This window comes from Nelumbo lutea, chromosome 3 (assembly GCF_056320005.1).
Source record: "Nelumbo lutea isolate HS-2025 chromosome 3, American lotus-T2T, whole genome shotgun sequence".
In the NCBI taxonomy this organism is placed as follows: Eukaryota; Viridiplantae; Streptophyta; class Magnoliopsida; order Proteales; family Nelumbonaceae; genus Nelumbo; species Nelumbo lutea.
This window is the reverse complement of record NC_142686.1, coordinates 45,892,319-45,910,177: the sequence shown is the minus strand read 5'-3', so window position 1 is coordinate 45,910,177 and position 17,859 is coordinate 45,892,319. Positions and strand designations below refer to the sequence as shown.

Genomic DNA, 17,859 nt, shown 5'->3' with positions numbered 1-17,859 from the left:
CAATAATACTTTTAGTATTCTTCGTCACAACCCATGAAATAAATATAAATAAACAAAACAAAATGTGCATGTGGATTAAATTTTATTTGTGTGATATTTTTATTGTTAATTAAATTGCTTGTTATTTACTACATTTATTTTTATTTAATATAATAAATATGTAATGTCAGAGATCTCTAGTTTTTTTCTACAACTTTGTTTTACTTGTTGGTAGAGTGGCCATAGGCCCATTACCAATGGAATATCCAGTGGCCATGTGACAAGCCACATGTTGATAGAAGATGATTATTTTATGGTTATTTTCATGCAATACTCTCACACACAATCATTCATTTTAAATTATTACCCATTTATTTATTTTTTATAAAATAAATTTATTTGATTGTTTATTTGAAAATGTTTTATGCATGGAGATACCAATATTGTTGGATTATTCTAGATCCAAATTTCAGCTCTTATTGGGTAAATGGATATCCATTTGACCCAATCTAAACTAGATGACCATGTGGCTAGATCCTGGGTCAGTATGAGACATTTGTCTCAATCTGGAGAGGCCTTAACTTGGTCTTCCCTCCAAACCGTCAAGTTGGTTAAGTTCCCTCCTCAAAACAATGAAGGGAATTGGGGAAAGACTTATATATATATATATATATATATATATATATATATATATATATATTATATATATATATATATATATATATATATATAGATATATAGATATATGGCTATCACAAAGATAGCAAAATGTGTGCAAATCAAGATAACTTGGAAGGTCAAGTAACCTCCAAATTTTGGCCCCATCCAAATTTGACAGTTCTCTCTTGCATTTTATTTGAGAGATAGGTGTCTAGGATCCTATATTGTGCCTACTCTTTTTTTCTTGTATGCAAGTTTGGTATGTCCATCTCAGCATCTACTCGGTCGTTCAGTACTCTGTATTTTTTATTTCTATATACTTTTCAATTTTATTATATAATTATAACACCATGAGTTGACTAATATTTTCATGACTTTAAATTTTCTATTATACTTCCATTTTAATTACAGTTATCTTGATGTGAAAAAATCTTTTTATATATATATATATATATATAATTTTATTATACTACTTTATTCCAATTGTAATGTATTGTATTTTTTTAATTTCATTATATTATATTGTATATAAACAATTGTATATATCAAAATCATATAGAATAAATTTTAAGAATTTTCTATTTTATTAATTTATTTTAAATTTATTATTATTTTTTATTATTTTAAAAAATATACCACTCATGGCCTAGCGAAGTTCGACCCCTAGCCTGGCCCAACTCAACACGGACCTGCTTGGAACTTACACTCCTTAGTGCTACTTCACAAAAGTTCTGTCCATTCCTCTCAATTGAATATTCGGTCAATTTCTAGCTTGCTTGGAATTTTACTAATAATTTGCAGCCTTAAATAGTTAACTTATTGGCGGCAACATTAGCATATGCTTACCTTTTTTCTCTAGTAATATCTGCTTCGTTTACTACCAACTTGACCCGCCACTACACATCTCATTATGAAATTGGGGCCTACCAGACAAGTGTGGATCTATCATGCTTGAGATATGCTGTGTTAGATAATGTATTTGAATGGCCCTCCACTAAAAACTTTCTTTAGGGTTCGAATCTGCCCCCCACCGACATTTGCCCCAAAATCGTCCCCTATCATTAAAAGATGCCGCGTGTCAATGCACTCTCAGTCTCGTGCGGAGCTAATGGAACGGCCATTAGATCCCATTTCACCCAAAAAAGTGACTCTCTCTCTCTCTTTAAAGTTTGAATATCAGTCTCTCACTCCTCCTATCCACCTGCCCTCTGAAACTCAGACCACCGATCTCCTCCCCGCCGGATCTTGTCGAGAAATTCAACGTCGATGATCATTCCAGTAGATACACCAGAGGTATTACTCTCCGTCCCTCTCATCTCAGATATTCTCAAATATGTTTTTATCAGTTTTTTTCTTTTTCTTTTTTTGCAATAAAAAACACGTAGAAGGGAAGAATCGCACAGATACAGGTGCTGGCTCTGGTTAGGACTCAAAGGCTTGAAACAATGACAACAATGTTATTTTTTGCCATCCTCATAAAGCTCTTTGTCATGATTATGCGACTTTTAAGTTCGACAAACCAAATGCCTGTTTCTATCTCTAAATTATCAGTACCAAGGACGAGTATAGGAAGATTCATCATTTTTCTTGATGGAAACCAAATTGAATTAATTTAAGCAACTCAACCTCCTACTAATCTTGATTTCCCTTTAAAGCACAAAAACACATCATGGCTTAAAATCAAGCTCTGAACTTGTTTATGAGGTCTTCAGCGCCAACCCTCTGATCACGAAAACGATTGTGCTCTGTCTAACCCACACAATTATTATTGTTTTAATTAACGCCATCTTCATTCTTTAAATAACCATGAAATTTGCTCTTAGCTTTGCACTGCGTATCAGCCCAACTGGAGACATTCCATGGTTAAACTCAAAATAAGTGAATTTAGAGTGGAGTATTGCAGGAGGAAGAGAGAACAGATTCGAGAATATCTGTTGGCGATTCTTCCCTTATGAGTTTTTTCTATTGCAAAAAAATAAAAAAAGAAGTTAAAAGAACATCTGAGAATATCTGAGATGAGAGGGATGGAGAGTTCTGGTGTATCTGCTATAATGATCGTCAGTGTCACATTTCATGGCAAGATCCGGCGGTGGAGGAGATGGGGCGGTCTGAGTTTCAGAGGGCAGGTTGATAGGAGTGAAATACTGAGATTCAAACTTGAAAGAGGGAAATTCACTTTTTTGGGTGAAATGGGAGTTAACGGGATGAGGTAACGGCCGTCCCATTAGCTCCACATGAGGTTGAGGCACATGCGCGTGGGGGGACACGCGGCGCCTTCTATTTTTCACTCACTTCTTATACTTTATGAAGGAAATGGAATCCTTTGAATGCAAAAACCATAACATTTTGAGAACACAACACATCCTGCATATTGGGAATATTTCTTCCAATGGATTTATGTACATACAGTGGCGGAGCTAGGATTTTTTATTGAGGGAGGCTAAAGTAATAAACATAGATAGGGGACCCAAAAAATAAGAAACCTGAGTAAGAGGGGCAAAATATATGTGACTATGAGGATTTCCCATGCATAGGCGGGTCATGGCTCCCCTCTACCATCCTCTGGCTCCACTATCTATCTATCTATCTATCAAATATCTTTATATATATCTATATATATATATATATATATATATATATATATGGCCTCTTCCATGCTCCATTACCCTAAGGTGCAAATGTAGAGGGAGTGTAAAATTCTTTTTAAGAGCACAAAGAATTACCACCTCAACATGGCAATGTATAGTCTCAAATTTGTTTACTTCTTAATCCTCACTTTCCGATTAGAATCTTCACAAAATCTCTCTCTCTACATCCCTAAAACCTCTTCAACACATTAGGAAACTTCTCTAATTTTCATGCTACCCTTACTGCACCTTATCTTTTTGATCAACCTCCTACCATATTAATCATCTTTCCATTTTCTTCTTTCTCCTCTCAACATAGAACTGTCTTCTCATCACAATTCCCACATGTTAGATAATACATTTTTTAAACAATGTTACATAAAATGACACATTTAATATAATTATTGCCTTCAATCATGTATGGCTACATAGCTAATTAATAAATAATTTATTTGATTATCTAATTAAAGTATTACCTAATTAAATTGAGCAACATAACTAACCAAATTAGCCCATTTAATTAATTTAAATAAACTTAAATTAAATAACGTAATTAATCAACTTTGAATTATGTTGTCCTAATTAACCTATATAACCTAATTAATGAAGTTAACCTTAACTTGATGTTTTAAAAGTCAAATTGAAAATGAAACCATTTTTGTCTTTGGGTTCTAGGTTCAGGTTTGAAATGGATCCACTTATGATATTCATCATTGCTTTAAAAATTGATCCAGAACTGGAACTACTTTGGCCACTGATTTCTAGGTTAGCGGTTTGATTGTCTGGTTCTAATGAAAGACCCATTCTAATTTAAAAAATAAAAAATAATTAAAATAATCAAAAATAAAAAATGACCAAAAACCATTGTCCTAGTCATATAGGTTGACTGTTTGATTGTCTAGGTCAACGGATTGTTAACCAAGTTAATGGTTTTTGGCCAAGATATAGGTTAAGGGTGAAACGGAATTGGTTGCCTTGACGGTTTTCAAGTTGAATGGTTTGATCGTCCGATTCAAATGGCTGGCTCGTTCTAATTTAAAAAATTAAAAAATAATTAAAATAAAAAATAACCAAAAACCATTTTTGGGTCGAACAAGTTGACAATTCAACCATCTGAGTCAATAGGTCATTGACCAAGTCAATGATTTTTGGCCAAGATATAGTAGGTTAAGGGTGAAACGAAACTGGTTGCCTTCACGGTTTTAGGCCAAATGGTCTGACCGTCTAGCTCGAATGGATGACTTGTTCTAATTAAAAAAGTAAAAATTGATTACAACAAAAGCAACCAAAAACCATTATCTAGGTCAAGCGAGTCGGCGGTTCGTCCATTAGTGGGTCGTTGACCAAGTCAACGGTTTTTTGGCCAAGATACAGGTTAAAGGGTGAAACAGAACTAGCTAATTGCCTCAATGGTTTTTGGGTCAAAAGGTCTGACCATCCAGGTCAATGATGACTTGAAAACCATGATATTTATCATAAATATAACAAAATATTTAAATTATAAAAAATAATTATTAGTTTATAAATGATTATCCACTTCAAATAGTTCAATGATTATACAGTTTGGATCAAAGGTCCATTGACCAAATTAAAATCAACTATATTTTACAAAATAATGGGCTAAGTAGTAATTAAACAAAAAGTGTGCCCAATTTTCCATTAAAAGAGCTAAGCTCAATGATCTTTGGTAGGGGAGGAGCCAAAATATTTTCTACGGTGGCCAAAACCTAATTAAATGGATGGGGAATCCAGTAGCGTTTGTGGGCAATTCCTGAGATCTCGCTGGAAGGGAAGATGCTGGAAGGGAAGATTTCTTGAGATCTCGCTTAGTTGCACAATTCCCAAATATCGATGCCCTAAGGCTTTTGAGTTGGAAAGCTGGGCAGGTTTGGCATGGAGAATCCAGTAGCGTTTGCAAGAAATCTTGAAAGAAACAAGTTTCTTCTGACTTTCTTGTTTGAACTCAAAGCTATGGGAGATCTGCATTCAGGCAAGTCCAACATCAATGGAAGGTTGTTGTTTTTGTAGAGATTGAGCCCTGGCCATGACTTACGATGGAAGAAAGTAAGTTTTGGAAGTGGTGGATTAACATATCCGGGGTCCCTCTTCATCTAAAAACAGATACTATAGTTCGAAGAAGATTAATTGTCTTCTATTCAATGTCTAATTTATAACTGATTACATTTGTTTTAGTGACAACTATAATAACAACTCAAACAAATTCAACATGTGTCTAATAGGCCCCCTAAGGTTGGAGCATGGGTTGGAACAATGCCCAACTTGAGAAGGAGAAGATGAACGGCATCCCATCCTAAGGCTTTTGTGAAGATATCAGCTAGTTGCAAATGTGACAGAATGTAAACAATAGCAATGTCATGAGACTGTAGATGTTGGGTTTTAATGTATTATTGATGTTTTCACGAATCCTTCATTTCTTTTAAAGAACCATTATTCCAATAGGAGTTACACCTGAAACATTTTAATCTTGAAATACAATACATCAAATTCTTTTGCACTTCATTTTATTAAAAATGTGAAATAATATAATTGGATATTTTTAGTTTAACCTAGTAATGATCATATGCACTATCCAAATTCAATTCTAATTTGAATATTAATAGACTATACTTGAATTTAGATATACCTTGATTTGATAATTATAATCATAAATCATAACAAGAGAGAATAATGAGGATGTTGTCTGTAGAATAGAGCAGCACTGAAAATGGAGTAGTGCATCTAGATTTAATGTGGCCGAATACCATTTAGGCTCTTCATTTTTCAGTAAGTTACTTACCTGGGTAAATGTAGTTATTTGGGTAAGTTTTTCTTGGGAAACACTTACCTGGGTAAGTGCATTTACCAATGTTCTTTTATTTCTCATGTAAATAAGACAATGACTATTTTAGCCATAAAAATCCATTATTAAAAAGGGCATTTTTTCCCATTCAAGTGTTGGCAACTTTCCCCCTAGGTGGGAAAGTTATTTACCCACCTAGGAGATGGGTATCACTTACCCGGGTAAGTGATACCTAGGAAAATAAACTTTCCTTGGTCCCCACATAAATCTGAAAAATGAACATGGGATTCTTGGTTAATGGGAACCAAAATCCCATTGATCAACTGCTCCTCTCAAAATCCGAAAAAAGAACACCCCCTTAGGTGGAAAGGAAATTTTATAAAATGTTTATAAGGCCAATAATATTGTATAGAGTAGAGTGTTGGGCGAATAAGAAATAATATGTTCAAAAATGAATGTGGTGGAAATATAAATATTGAAATAAACCAATGAAAAAAACTAGAAAGGATGGAATTAGGAATGAACTCATTTGAAAGAACCTGGAATGGCTTCAATGAGGCTATGTTTGGTTTGAAGGAAAAGATAGGGAAAGCCGGAAAAGTAGGGGAACCTATACAAGGTTTACAAAGATTTCCCTGCCTTTCCCTTCCTTTTCCTACTTTTTCCTTCAAACCAAACACATAAGATCAGGGAGAGTAGACAAAGATGATTTGAGCATTTATAGAAAGGACCAACAGCACCAATAACAAGTGATCAATCACAACTTATAAAAGCTATAGAAGAGCTAAAGGCAGGGAAAAAAACACATGGTTTAAGTAATTATAAACAATTTAAGGGCCCAAAATTCAGCAATAGACATGTCACGGAATAGGGTGGAATGGAATAACAGGGCTTAGATGATGATATACCTGATTTGAATAATTTGATTGGTTTGCACTCGTCAGCATCATCCTTGGGTGGACAGAGAGTGATACTATCTTCTAAGGAAAATAATTGGTGAATTTCAACTTTTTTTTGTGAAACTTCTTCACTATGAATTTTAAAATTATCTAAGAGTATCTATAGAGTTCTTACTACTCAATATTCACAACAATAGTGAAGTAGATGCATCCTCACAAGAACCTAGGAGTAGATGGTTACACAACCTCTACTATCAACACTTTTGGAGTCACATTGGTTCGAATGTTTATAACATGGTGCTTCATTTCTTTACAATTGAGCACATGCCTAAAGAAATCAATAATACCTAATCTTCATATCCAACAGTCAACTTCCAATGGATTCCTTAAGTTTCAACAAATTAGTTTGTGCAATGTGCTCTATAAGATTATTTTTAAATTGTTAATTTCGAGAATGAGACCAATTCTTCAAGATATCATATCTCCCTTGCAATCAGGCTTTTTGAAAAGTAGACAGATTATGGATAACATTCTTTTGGTTAAGGAGATTTTGCATGTTATGAAAACACAAAAATAGTTAAAAGTTATATAGCTTTAAAGTTTGATATGTCAAAAGCTTTTGATAGAATGAATTGGCAGTTCCTTTGGCAAGCTCTAATATGATTTTTTCTCGTAAGTGGTGCCAATTAATCCATCAATGCATTTCTATTTATTCCTTCTCCATCAGGATGAATGGTCAATCTTATGAACACTTTCATTTTTAAATAGGTCTCAAATAGGGTGATCCATTTGCATTAAACAACCGATTTGCATTTCTATTTTGCATTAAACAACCGATTCAGATGTGGAGTTATGCAAACAAGGTACTCCAATTACTAACTTAATTTTTTTATTCTGATGATTGCATTATATTTTGCAAAGTAGACTTAACACAAGTCAAAGCCCTCACCCAAGTTCTTATGTCATTTGAAGAATTCTTAGGACATTAGATCAACTATGATAAATCCAATGTGATGCTTTGTAGAAATGTCCTTAAACAGCACCAAAAATTCTTTTCTCAAGTCCTTAAAGTCAAAAAGCCACTCTAGAGATCTAAGCACCTAGGATCCAAATTAACATTGAACACCAAATGTCAGCTTTCTCATCAAGAATTGGTGGATCGCATGCAATCCAAGTTGAATGCTTGGAGATCACATTTTGGCAAACAAGAGATCTCCTGGTTTTTTAGCAAGCTCTGTGTTCTCTTATATCTAATTTGGGAAGCAAGGAATGAATTGGTTTTTGAAAACTCAAAACTGTCACCATTGAAAGTCATTCACAAAACTTCAACTAATGTTATTAGTGAAGGCAACTCTATTCAGGATCTTAGATGGCCAAACTCAATTGTAGAAAACACATCAGAACATGTCTTAATCCACATTGATGGTTCTTATGACACTTTTATAGGTTTTGCAAAACTCAACCACCTTCATCCTCCAATGCACTTCTACCAATTTAACCATTGTTAATAGAAAGCCATGTTGGGCAGAAGACAACCATATATGATGCAAAACCCAGAGCCTTAGTAAGTGCCTTGGAAGCAGGCTCCAATGTTGATCTTACCAACTTGATCTCTGACTCTTAAAAACTTATAAACCTTTTGAATAACAGGAACAATACTATGACATGGATAGAACAACTTCATTGGCTTCACATCAACAACCTAATGAAGTATTTCCAATCTACTATATTTTTTTGTCATGTTAATAGAATGCAGAACCAAGTTACTCACATTCTTGCTTATTTTAGCTTGTAAATGTAAAGTGGCTATAAGCTACTGTTCATGTTCAATTTTTAATGAATGAAGCTGCTTCTTTTCTTTGGAAAAAAAAAAGGCGAGAAGTGTCGATGTCTATAAAACCCTATCAGAAGCAAAACATAGCAGTAATTTGTATTGATACTAGCAACAGATTTGTTTACTTTTGCTCATTTACAGCAGGTTGGGAGTCAAAACTGATAATGGAGAAACAAAGACATGGGAGAATGAAAAATTTTGTAAAGAGTTGTGTATCAATCTTATATGTTGTGTACAATGGCAGACGTAAATATATATACAACTAGGCTGCACAAAAGAAGGAAACTAAATCAAATATGTGATTATTGTAATCACAACAAGACACAACCAAATATCATATCTTAACAACCAATATTGTATCTCAACATCCCCCCTCAAACTCAAGGTGGTGCAGTAGAACATATGTTGAGTTTGGAAGTGAGTTCCCGAAAGCGACCTAGTGAGTGAGCTTTAGTGAAGATGTATGCGATCTGGTCCATAGAAGAAATAGACACAAGATGCACAGTGCCATTTTAAATTTGTTGTCTAATAAAGTGACAATCCATTTCAATGTATTTAGTGCACTCATATTCCCCTTTCTACATGAAACATATGTATGATAATCCACTTTATTATTCTTGTTTTTTTGTCCTTATTTTCTAATAAAGAAAGAGTTTTTTACGAATTCCAGAAGGATTCGTTAGAATCCGATCCGACAGGGATTCTTAGTAAAAATGAGAAAGACATCATTATGGGCAATCTGAATTGCACTACGATTGTCACAATAAAATGTAGTTGGACCGTGATGTTTGACTCCCATATCTTCTAATAACCATTGAAGCTAAATAAGTTTAGTAGAGGTGTCTACAATTGCTCCGTATTCATCCTCAGTGCTGGATCGAGAAACAACAGTTTGTTTCTTACTATGCCAGGAAATAGGAGAATTACCCAAAATAAACAATAGCTAGTTGTTGAACGTCTATCAATGGGATCGCCAGCCCAATCGGCATCTGAATAAGCATTCAATTGTAAAGAAGAATCAGTAGCAAAGTGTAGCCCATAAAATGAGTATCCTTGATATAATGGAGAATGTGAAGGACCACAGCATAATGATTGGAACGAGGGGTTGTCATAAACTAACTTACAATCAATGTCTGGATGAGTGATAGTAAGATATACAAGACTTCCGACAAGTTTTCTATAGAGTGTGGGATCAGAAAGAGGAGTGCCACCAGTGGCGCAAAAGTGGTCTTGCTATCTGTTAATCTAGCTTGAGAAATGAGATTAGATGCATACTTGACTTCAGATAAATAACACCAGTCAAGTCTAGTGGTAACTTCAAGGCCTAAAAACAATTTGAGTAGACTGAAGTCTTTCATTTCAAATTCTTGTCTAAGGTGCATTTTGGATTCACGAATGCCGGAAGTATCATCTCCAGTAGTGATCATGTCGTCCACATAGAGTAATAGCAGTATTAAACCTCTATTGGACTTTCGAATGAAAAGAGTTGAATCATAGGAACTGGAGGTAACGACAAACCGAGACATAGTAGCACTAAATTTTGAGAACCATGCTCGAGGAGCCTGCTTAAGACCATACAAAGCATGACGAAGGCGACACACTTTATCAGGTGGGTGAGAATAACAAAGCGGTGGCTGCATATATACCTCTTCCATAAGGGTACCATTAAGAAATGCATTTTTTATGTCCATCTGAAACAATTTTCATTGACGTGTTGCAACAACTACAATTAACCTCTTCATAGAAGTAAGTCGAGCAACAGAGGCAAACGCCTCATCATAATCAATGCCATACTCTTTAGTGAATCCTTTAGCAGTAAGTCGTGCTTTACAACACTCAACTGAGCCATCAGAATGGGTCTTAATTTTATAGACCCATTTACAACCCACTATTGATTTATCAGGAGGTAAAACAACAAGATCCCAAGTACCCAATTTTTCCAAGGCTAGTATTTCGCATGCCATTGCTTGCTACCAAAGGGGATCAGAATTGGCCTCGTGAAAGGTACAATGTTCACAAAGGGAAGTGATGGTAGAAAAACAATGATAATCACGAAGATGACCATGAAGTTTGCTTACCCTTGTAGAGTGACGTAGAGGAACAACATCAGAAGAAGTTTGTGGAGTAGAAACAGAAGGTATAGGATCAACAAATGGAGTAGTGCTATTGGGAAAAGTCGTAGTACTGGGCACTAGACTGAGCTCACTAGGGAGTCCTACACCAGCATCTTTAAAAATATCTCAAAAGAAGGACTAGTGAAGAAGGAAAGGGTTGAAGGAACAAAGAATTCTAACATGATTGAAAATATTTTACGTTCCCAAAAAACAACATGATGAGAGATTTAGTGTCTCTTATAAATTGGATCCCAACATTGATAGCCTTTGTATTCAATCCCATAACCCAAGAAACAACATAATTGAGAGTGGGGTTCAAGTTTGGTGTGCTCATGAGACCGAAGTTGAACAAAACATACACAACCAAAAACTGGAAGCAAATTATAGTTAGGAGGAATACCATGGAGTTGTTCATAAGAAGACTGATTTCCAATTGTTGGAGAGGGAATGCGATTAATGATATAAACAACAGTAAGCGCAACTTCTCCCCAAAACTGTTCAAGACAAGAGGCAAAAATAAGGAGTGCATGAGCAATATCTAGTATGTGTCGATGTTTACGTTCTACCCTTTCATTTTATTGAGATGTACCTGGATAGTAATGATGAAGAAGAGTACCATTATGTTTCAAAAGGTTAAGATGGGATTGTTCTTTGTACTCCATGGCATTATCAGTTTGAAGAATTTTGATTCTACAAGAGAATTGAGTTTGAACCATATGGGCAAAGTTGGAACAAATTTCATGTAATTGAGATCTATTATGCATAAGATATATCCATGTAAAATGAGGGAAATCATCCACAAAAATAACAAAGTATCGTGAGCCACCCATAGTAATAGTTGGGGAAGGTCCCCAAATGTCTGAATGCACTAAATCAAATGGTGCATGAGAAACATAACCACTAGTAGGAAAAGATAGTGCAGATTGTTTTGCAAGTCGACAAGATTGACAATCAAAATGATTAATAGAAACACTTCCCAATTTCCCACTAGAGACCAAAGTTTGCAACCTATTATGTGAAGCATGTCCTAACCAAGAATTCCAAAGACTCAAAGAGGAAGAAGAATGCTAATTCAGAAATATTAGTAGGAGAATCAACTTGAAGTGAAGTGAGCTCAAACAAGCGCCCAACTTTATGTCTGGTCCCAATGATCTGTTTTTCTACAGGTCCTATACAAGAAGGTTGAGAAGCACTTTTGAACTGTTGAGATTTGACATAACTTTTTCCTAAAAAATTCTTATGCGCTAGCTTACGACAATCAAAAATATGATGCCCAGGCTTTTTACAATATCGGCATTCCACTGTTGATAGAAAATTTGAACTAGGAGCAGCTGCAACAATACCAATTGAAGAGGTTGGAGATGAAGCAATTGAAGGAACGATTGCAACTAGATCTGAACGGTGAGATCGAAGAGATCCCAGACGTTTCTCTTTTGAAACCAACTGCTCAATCGCTGGGTCAAGCGTTGGTAGTGATACCATATGAAGTAAGGAAGCACGAGTATTTTCAAACTCATCTTTAAGAGCCATTAGAAACTAAATTAATCGATCTTCATTCCTGTAGGTATAGTACTTTTGATTGTCAGTAGTAGTATCCCATTCCAGTTCAGAAAGAGCCAATTGATCCCAAGGGAGCGCATTTGCTAGTAAAAATCTTGTATGGATTGACCGGGTTCTTTCTTTAGGCGATGAAGATTGCTTCTGATTTGATAACGATGAGTGAGATCTACTATGACATACCTTTCTTTCAATATATCCCATATGTCATTAGAAGTCTCGTAATGTCCAAATTCCTCATGAATTGAGGGAAGAGAGGTATTTCTAAACCAAGTAATGAATTGATGATTTTTGCAATCCCAGTCTTCAAGACATTCTGAATATTTTGCATCATCTTCATGGTCAACTTTGACAGGTTGCATAATGTCACCAGGGATGATGCGCCATAACTTTTTACCTTTGAGAAAGCTACTCATAGCTTGGAACCAAGGAATATAGTTTGAACCATTCAGCACAGTTTCAAAAGGTCTGGAAACCTCAGGGCTAATCTCACTAGTACAAAGGCAGAGGTAAATATACATACAACTGGACTATACAAAAGAAGGAATTTATACAAAAGGAAACTAAATCAAATCTAGATCAAATCTGTGATTACTATAATTACGGCAAGGCACAACCAATATCATATCTTAACAACCAATATCGTATCTTAACAAAAACAAAGAGTCTTTAACTGCAAAATACTACTAAGGATTTCCGTATTATAACACACTAGTGCAATATGTTTCATTCAACAAACAAACAAACACATGTAAAACGTACACACAGACAAGAAAAAAGAAGGTTTGGAGGGAAAAATCAAAAAGTCACATATCCAAATGCATACGTTCAAACTTGAGAGGGAGAAACACATTCATAAACATGCTTGAATAGTTTCTTCCTCTCACGGGGAATATGTTAAACGTTGATGCTCTGATTTCTTTTCCTCCGAAGCAGTTTTACCAATTTTTTCAGCCCTCTTTTCAGCAAGCGAATGGTGTGGATCAGCAGAAGAAGGACCATGATGCACAACCACACAACAACCACAATACCCAACTTTCTAAGCATAGTTTCGTAATCAGATTCTGGTGCCAACCCATTTAACGACATAAGGTAGGTTAATGTCATTGCTGTGATGGCGATCCACATGGCCACCATCAGAATCCACACAAAAATCCTGTGTCTCATTGGTAATCCACTAACCAGCAGCAGAATTATGCTCAGAGAGGCAATTAATCCCGCTGTGTTAAAGTTGATAAACCAATGGAATATGCCTGGATACATATCAGCCAACACAGAGGTGCCTGCAGTGTGTGGTTGTGTGATAGCATTGGTGCTATTATCACTACTATCTTGCCAAACTCCACCAGGAGGATTAACTCCTGCTTGAAAGGCCATGGTTGCAATAAGCGATGCAACCACCATTAATGTACCCCGCTTCTTTTCCACCCAGTCTTCGTGGTTTCGAGGCTTTTTCCTCAATTTTGAATCCATTTGTCTTTCATGGATTACTTGATCATGTTGCGCAGCTAGAGAGATCTGTACTACGGGATGCGTTGATGTGGTGTGATGATGGGCTGTTGGAGGTATATCCCTGAATCTTAGAGCTCCGGCACCTCGAAGAGCCTCTTCCATGTCCATATCCATCAAATCTCTCGGACCATTTGTTAAAACATCCAAGGCTGTGAAGGAGTTGTTGTTTACAGAGTTCACTTTGATGGCTGTTTTCTCAAGCAAAAACCTTACCATCTGCACATTTTTTTTCTTTTCCACCATTACATTCTCATCTTGGAAATGTATTAAAAGCATGTATAATGAAGAATTTCTGTCTAAACCATTAGAACTAGGAGAGATGAAAGTTGAACTGCATAACAACATACAGCAGCTGAAAAGATTCACAATATTTGGTAAGGACCTGATTGCTTGTTCCATTAACAAGATACGATTACATAGGAAGTAATAAAAATGCATCACAGATTCACAGTTGAGGGAAATTGTCGAAAACTCACTCACCATGACTTCTCAGCATCTCTTAAGTTCACTATAACTTTTCAAAACATCCAGGAAATTAACCCCTTATCAATGAGTGAGTTTTTGTTTTGCAAAACTAAACAAATCTTAAAGCACCGTTAGTGTTCATGACCAAACTGCCCCTGAACAGTGAGTCAGCCTTATTAAACATATTTTATGACTAAAATGCCCTTAAGCACCTAACTGCCTTATATATAAGAGACGATTTGCTCTCATTGTGCTGCTTGCAAGTATTCTAAGGAAACTAAAAAAATGGGTTTTGAGTCGAATAATAATAGGGATATTTCTAAAATATTAAAAAATGGGTTGAATATAATAAAGGGTAACTGACACCGTTAGTCTGTTTAGAGTGAAGTTAGTGATGACCTGGGGTTCGTTGGACGTTTTGAAGAATTATATATGGTGAGTTTAGAAAAAATGCTGAAAAATCATGGGGAATTTTAAATGATTTTCCTAAATAAAAAAAAAAAAAAACTGACATTAATTAATTCTCATCTTATATTAACTATATTTTTAACATAAAAAGGAAAAATATTTTCTAACTGGATTAGTTATAATTTATTCATTAAATTAATATTAGATGGTGTTATTTGCATAATTATTAATAGAAATTAATGGAATTTTAGGTTGTTGAGTTTTAAAATTAATTTTTGTTAACATAATATGTATGCGTGTAGTGAGCAGTCAACAGACATTGATGTGTATCTGACTTTGAAGATCTTGGCCTCTTGGGCTTGATTTGTAATCACATAACCTCTTAATCTAGAGAATGATAGGACGGTAGAATCTTACTTTTGGCTAATTTGATTTAATTAATTCTGGTAAGCTAAGATTCTTTATGTAAGATTTCTTTTCTTAAAATGCACTCATGTTTCTCTTCTTACTTTTCTCTTTGTTAGTCATGCTGGCGTATGTAAGGACTCTTCAGCTCTTCTGGTTGTAATCAAATTTTAGTAAAACTCCAAACCATTTGGTTCAGATTTTAAGTGCAAAACTATATTCAATTCTTTAATACGGGCTGAGTCAAAAATCTACCAACAACCCGTTGTAGGATTAATTTTGGCTAGTGGTTCAAAAAATTATTAGAATATCAATAATTTAAGGCTATGATTGTATTAGCTTCTGTTTTTGCGCTTTGGGGTTGTGGTAAACAAATGTGTTATACACATACAATAACAACTGTTACTTTTAAAACAAAAATCAAAACGGTTTTAAGCCCATAAAACAAATCCTTCTTTGTGCTTTGGGGCTTTAAATAAACTTATCTTCGAATACAACCTAAATTACTATCATGGTGTTTGGAAGTGTGGGTGTTTTTTGGGACTGATTTTAAAGAAAAAACGCTTATGCTTCTAAGACTCGTTTTTTAGAAAAAAACGCTTCTGTCACGTAGGTAGTGAGTAATACTATGCTGTTTGATAAGGTGATTTTCATCACCCTTTTTTCATGTATGTACTGACAGGTAAGTACCACATAGGATATACATCAGTCAACCGTTGGGAAAAACGATTCACCGATGCATGAAATGCCAAATTTGACGTTTTATGCATCGGTGGGATTCCGATTTTTGAGGCATGTGCCCGATTTTTTAATAATCGGCTGAATTGAGACGCCTATATGGATCTGATGTGACACCATTTTTTTGAAAAATAGCCATGGTTCCAAACATCCCCTATATCCCAAAGGTGTTACCCAGCTGGTAAAAGCCTTTCTTTTTTTTTTTGTATTGATCAAAATTCCCATCATCAAGATGTTTTTTTCATCCCCAAAGCTTTACTTTAAGACTAGTGGCTAAAATTTATTAACCATTATCAAAATTAAAAAAAAAAAAAAAGTACCCCAAACCTAAAATAAAATGTACAAAAGGAAGGCCCAAATTATCCTCATGATGAAGAAGCAACCTGACATAGTCTAAAACGGTTAAAAACCTAGTTAAATTGGTGCTTTAATTTCAACGCCACAGGTATTTTGATTGGTGTGTTCTGGAAATTTTATACAGAGATCAAGGTTTGAAGTTCGAAGGTGATCCAACCATCATACCTCAATCTGCTTGTTAGCTACTGCAAGATGAAGAACAGTGTTGCCATCGCCATCCGTATGGTTCACAAAATCAACATCACCAATTAATCCCAGCAACAACTCCAACACCTTCAATTGCCCATGCTTCACACAGAGATGTAGAGTTGTCCCTCCACAATCCACCAACACCCTCGAGATCACTTCTGGTCTTGCTTGAGCAAGCACCTCCACCACCTCAGCTTGGCCTTTCATGGCTGCCAGATGGAGAGGCGTTCTCCCATCTCGATCACGAGCAATGCAAACATCTATCATTCCCGTCGGCAGCAGCAACTCCTTCACGACTTCAACATGGCCTTTTGCTGATGCCAAGTGTAAGGGTGTGTGACCTTGTGATCCATCTGGCTTCAAAGCAAGTTTAGGCTTGTTTGATAGAAGCACTCTAACGAAGTCGACGTGTCCAAGCACCGAGGCTATGTGTAAAGGAGTCTCAGTGATGCAAGCTTCAATACCTCTGTCAAGAATGTGTCGATCCTCTTGAAGCAATTGAAGCAAGGAGCTCACGTTCCCTTCAAGTGCTGCTTCACGAAGTCTACTATCCATTGAGATCTCTCAATTCTTCTAATCAATTGATTTGTTCTAAAACAATGTTGTCACTTCACTTGCCGGAGAATTTTGCTGCCTTAAATAGGCAATTGGCGCCAACCTTAACATGACATCCACTTAATTGCCGTTTTCCTCAAGTTATATCTATTTTTTATTCATTTTTTGCCCTTGTATTGACTATGTATTACACTATTACGTACGTAGACAGGTCAACGACCAAGTCTATACATTCTTGCACAGATTTGAGATATGTCTCGAGACTCGAGAGCAATGGTCCAATGGATGACTAATGAAAATGAAAGGGTGTTAAGCCAAAACCCTCCATTCCTTGCACAGGGAATCTAAAAATTCCAACCATGAGTAGGATGATTTTGACATCTGCATCAAGTTTGTCGCATCGAAGACAGTGATTTCTCGCAAGCGCAAGGGAAGAAAAAAACCTTCAATTCTGAATTAGGATGCGAAAAGTCTCAGAAGGGAGCTGTGTTGGAGCTTGGAAGCCTTGAGGTTGAGGATTAGCGAGTGGCGATCTGGTCATGGAGAAGGTACGTACGTAGACAATATATTTCTATATCCCCTGAGAGGCTGAGACATTCCGTTCGGCTGATTATTCAGGACTCCTGAACCTGTCGTCCTCTGAGAGAGTGAGAGGTTAACCTGCAGGCAGCTGGTCAAGTGCTAGCCCCAGCTGCCAAGTCTTTGGTTTTGTACCCACTCTAGCTCTTGCAAACTCTTCCTTCAGACTATATTTCAATTG

General features: G+C 35.8%; 1 protein-coding gene across 1 annotated transcript; it reads right to left on the bottom strand.

Moving 5' to 3' along the window:
• Positions 1-13,367: 13,367 nt before the first annotated feature.
• On the bottom strand, positions 13,368-17,099 carry LOC148864694 (uncharacterized). Its single transcript, XM_088975356.1, has 2 exons — positions 16,521-17,099; positions 13,368-14,198 (listed from the first exon to the last, which is right to left on the bottom strand). The coding sequence occupies exons 1-2, from the start codon at positions 17,097-17,099 to the stop codon at positions 13,368-13,370; spliced, it is 1,410 nt and encodes a 469-aa protein (XP_088831482.1).
• Positions 17,100-17,859: the final 760 nt, after the last annotated feature.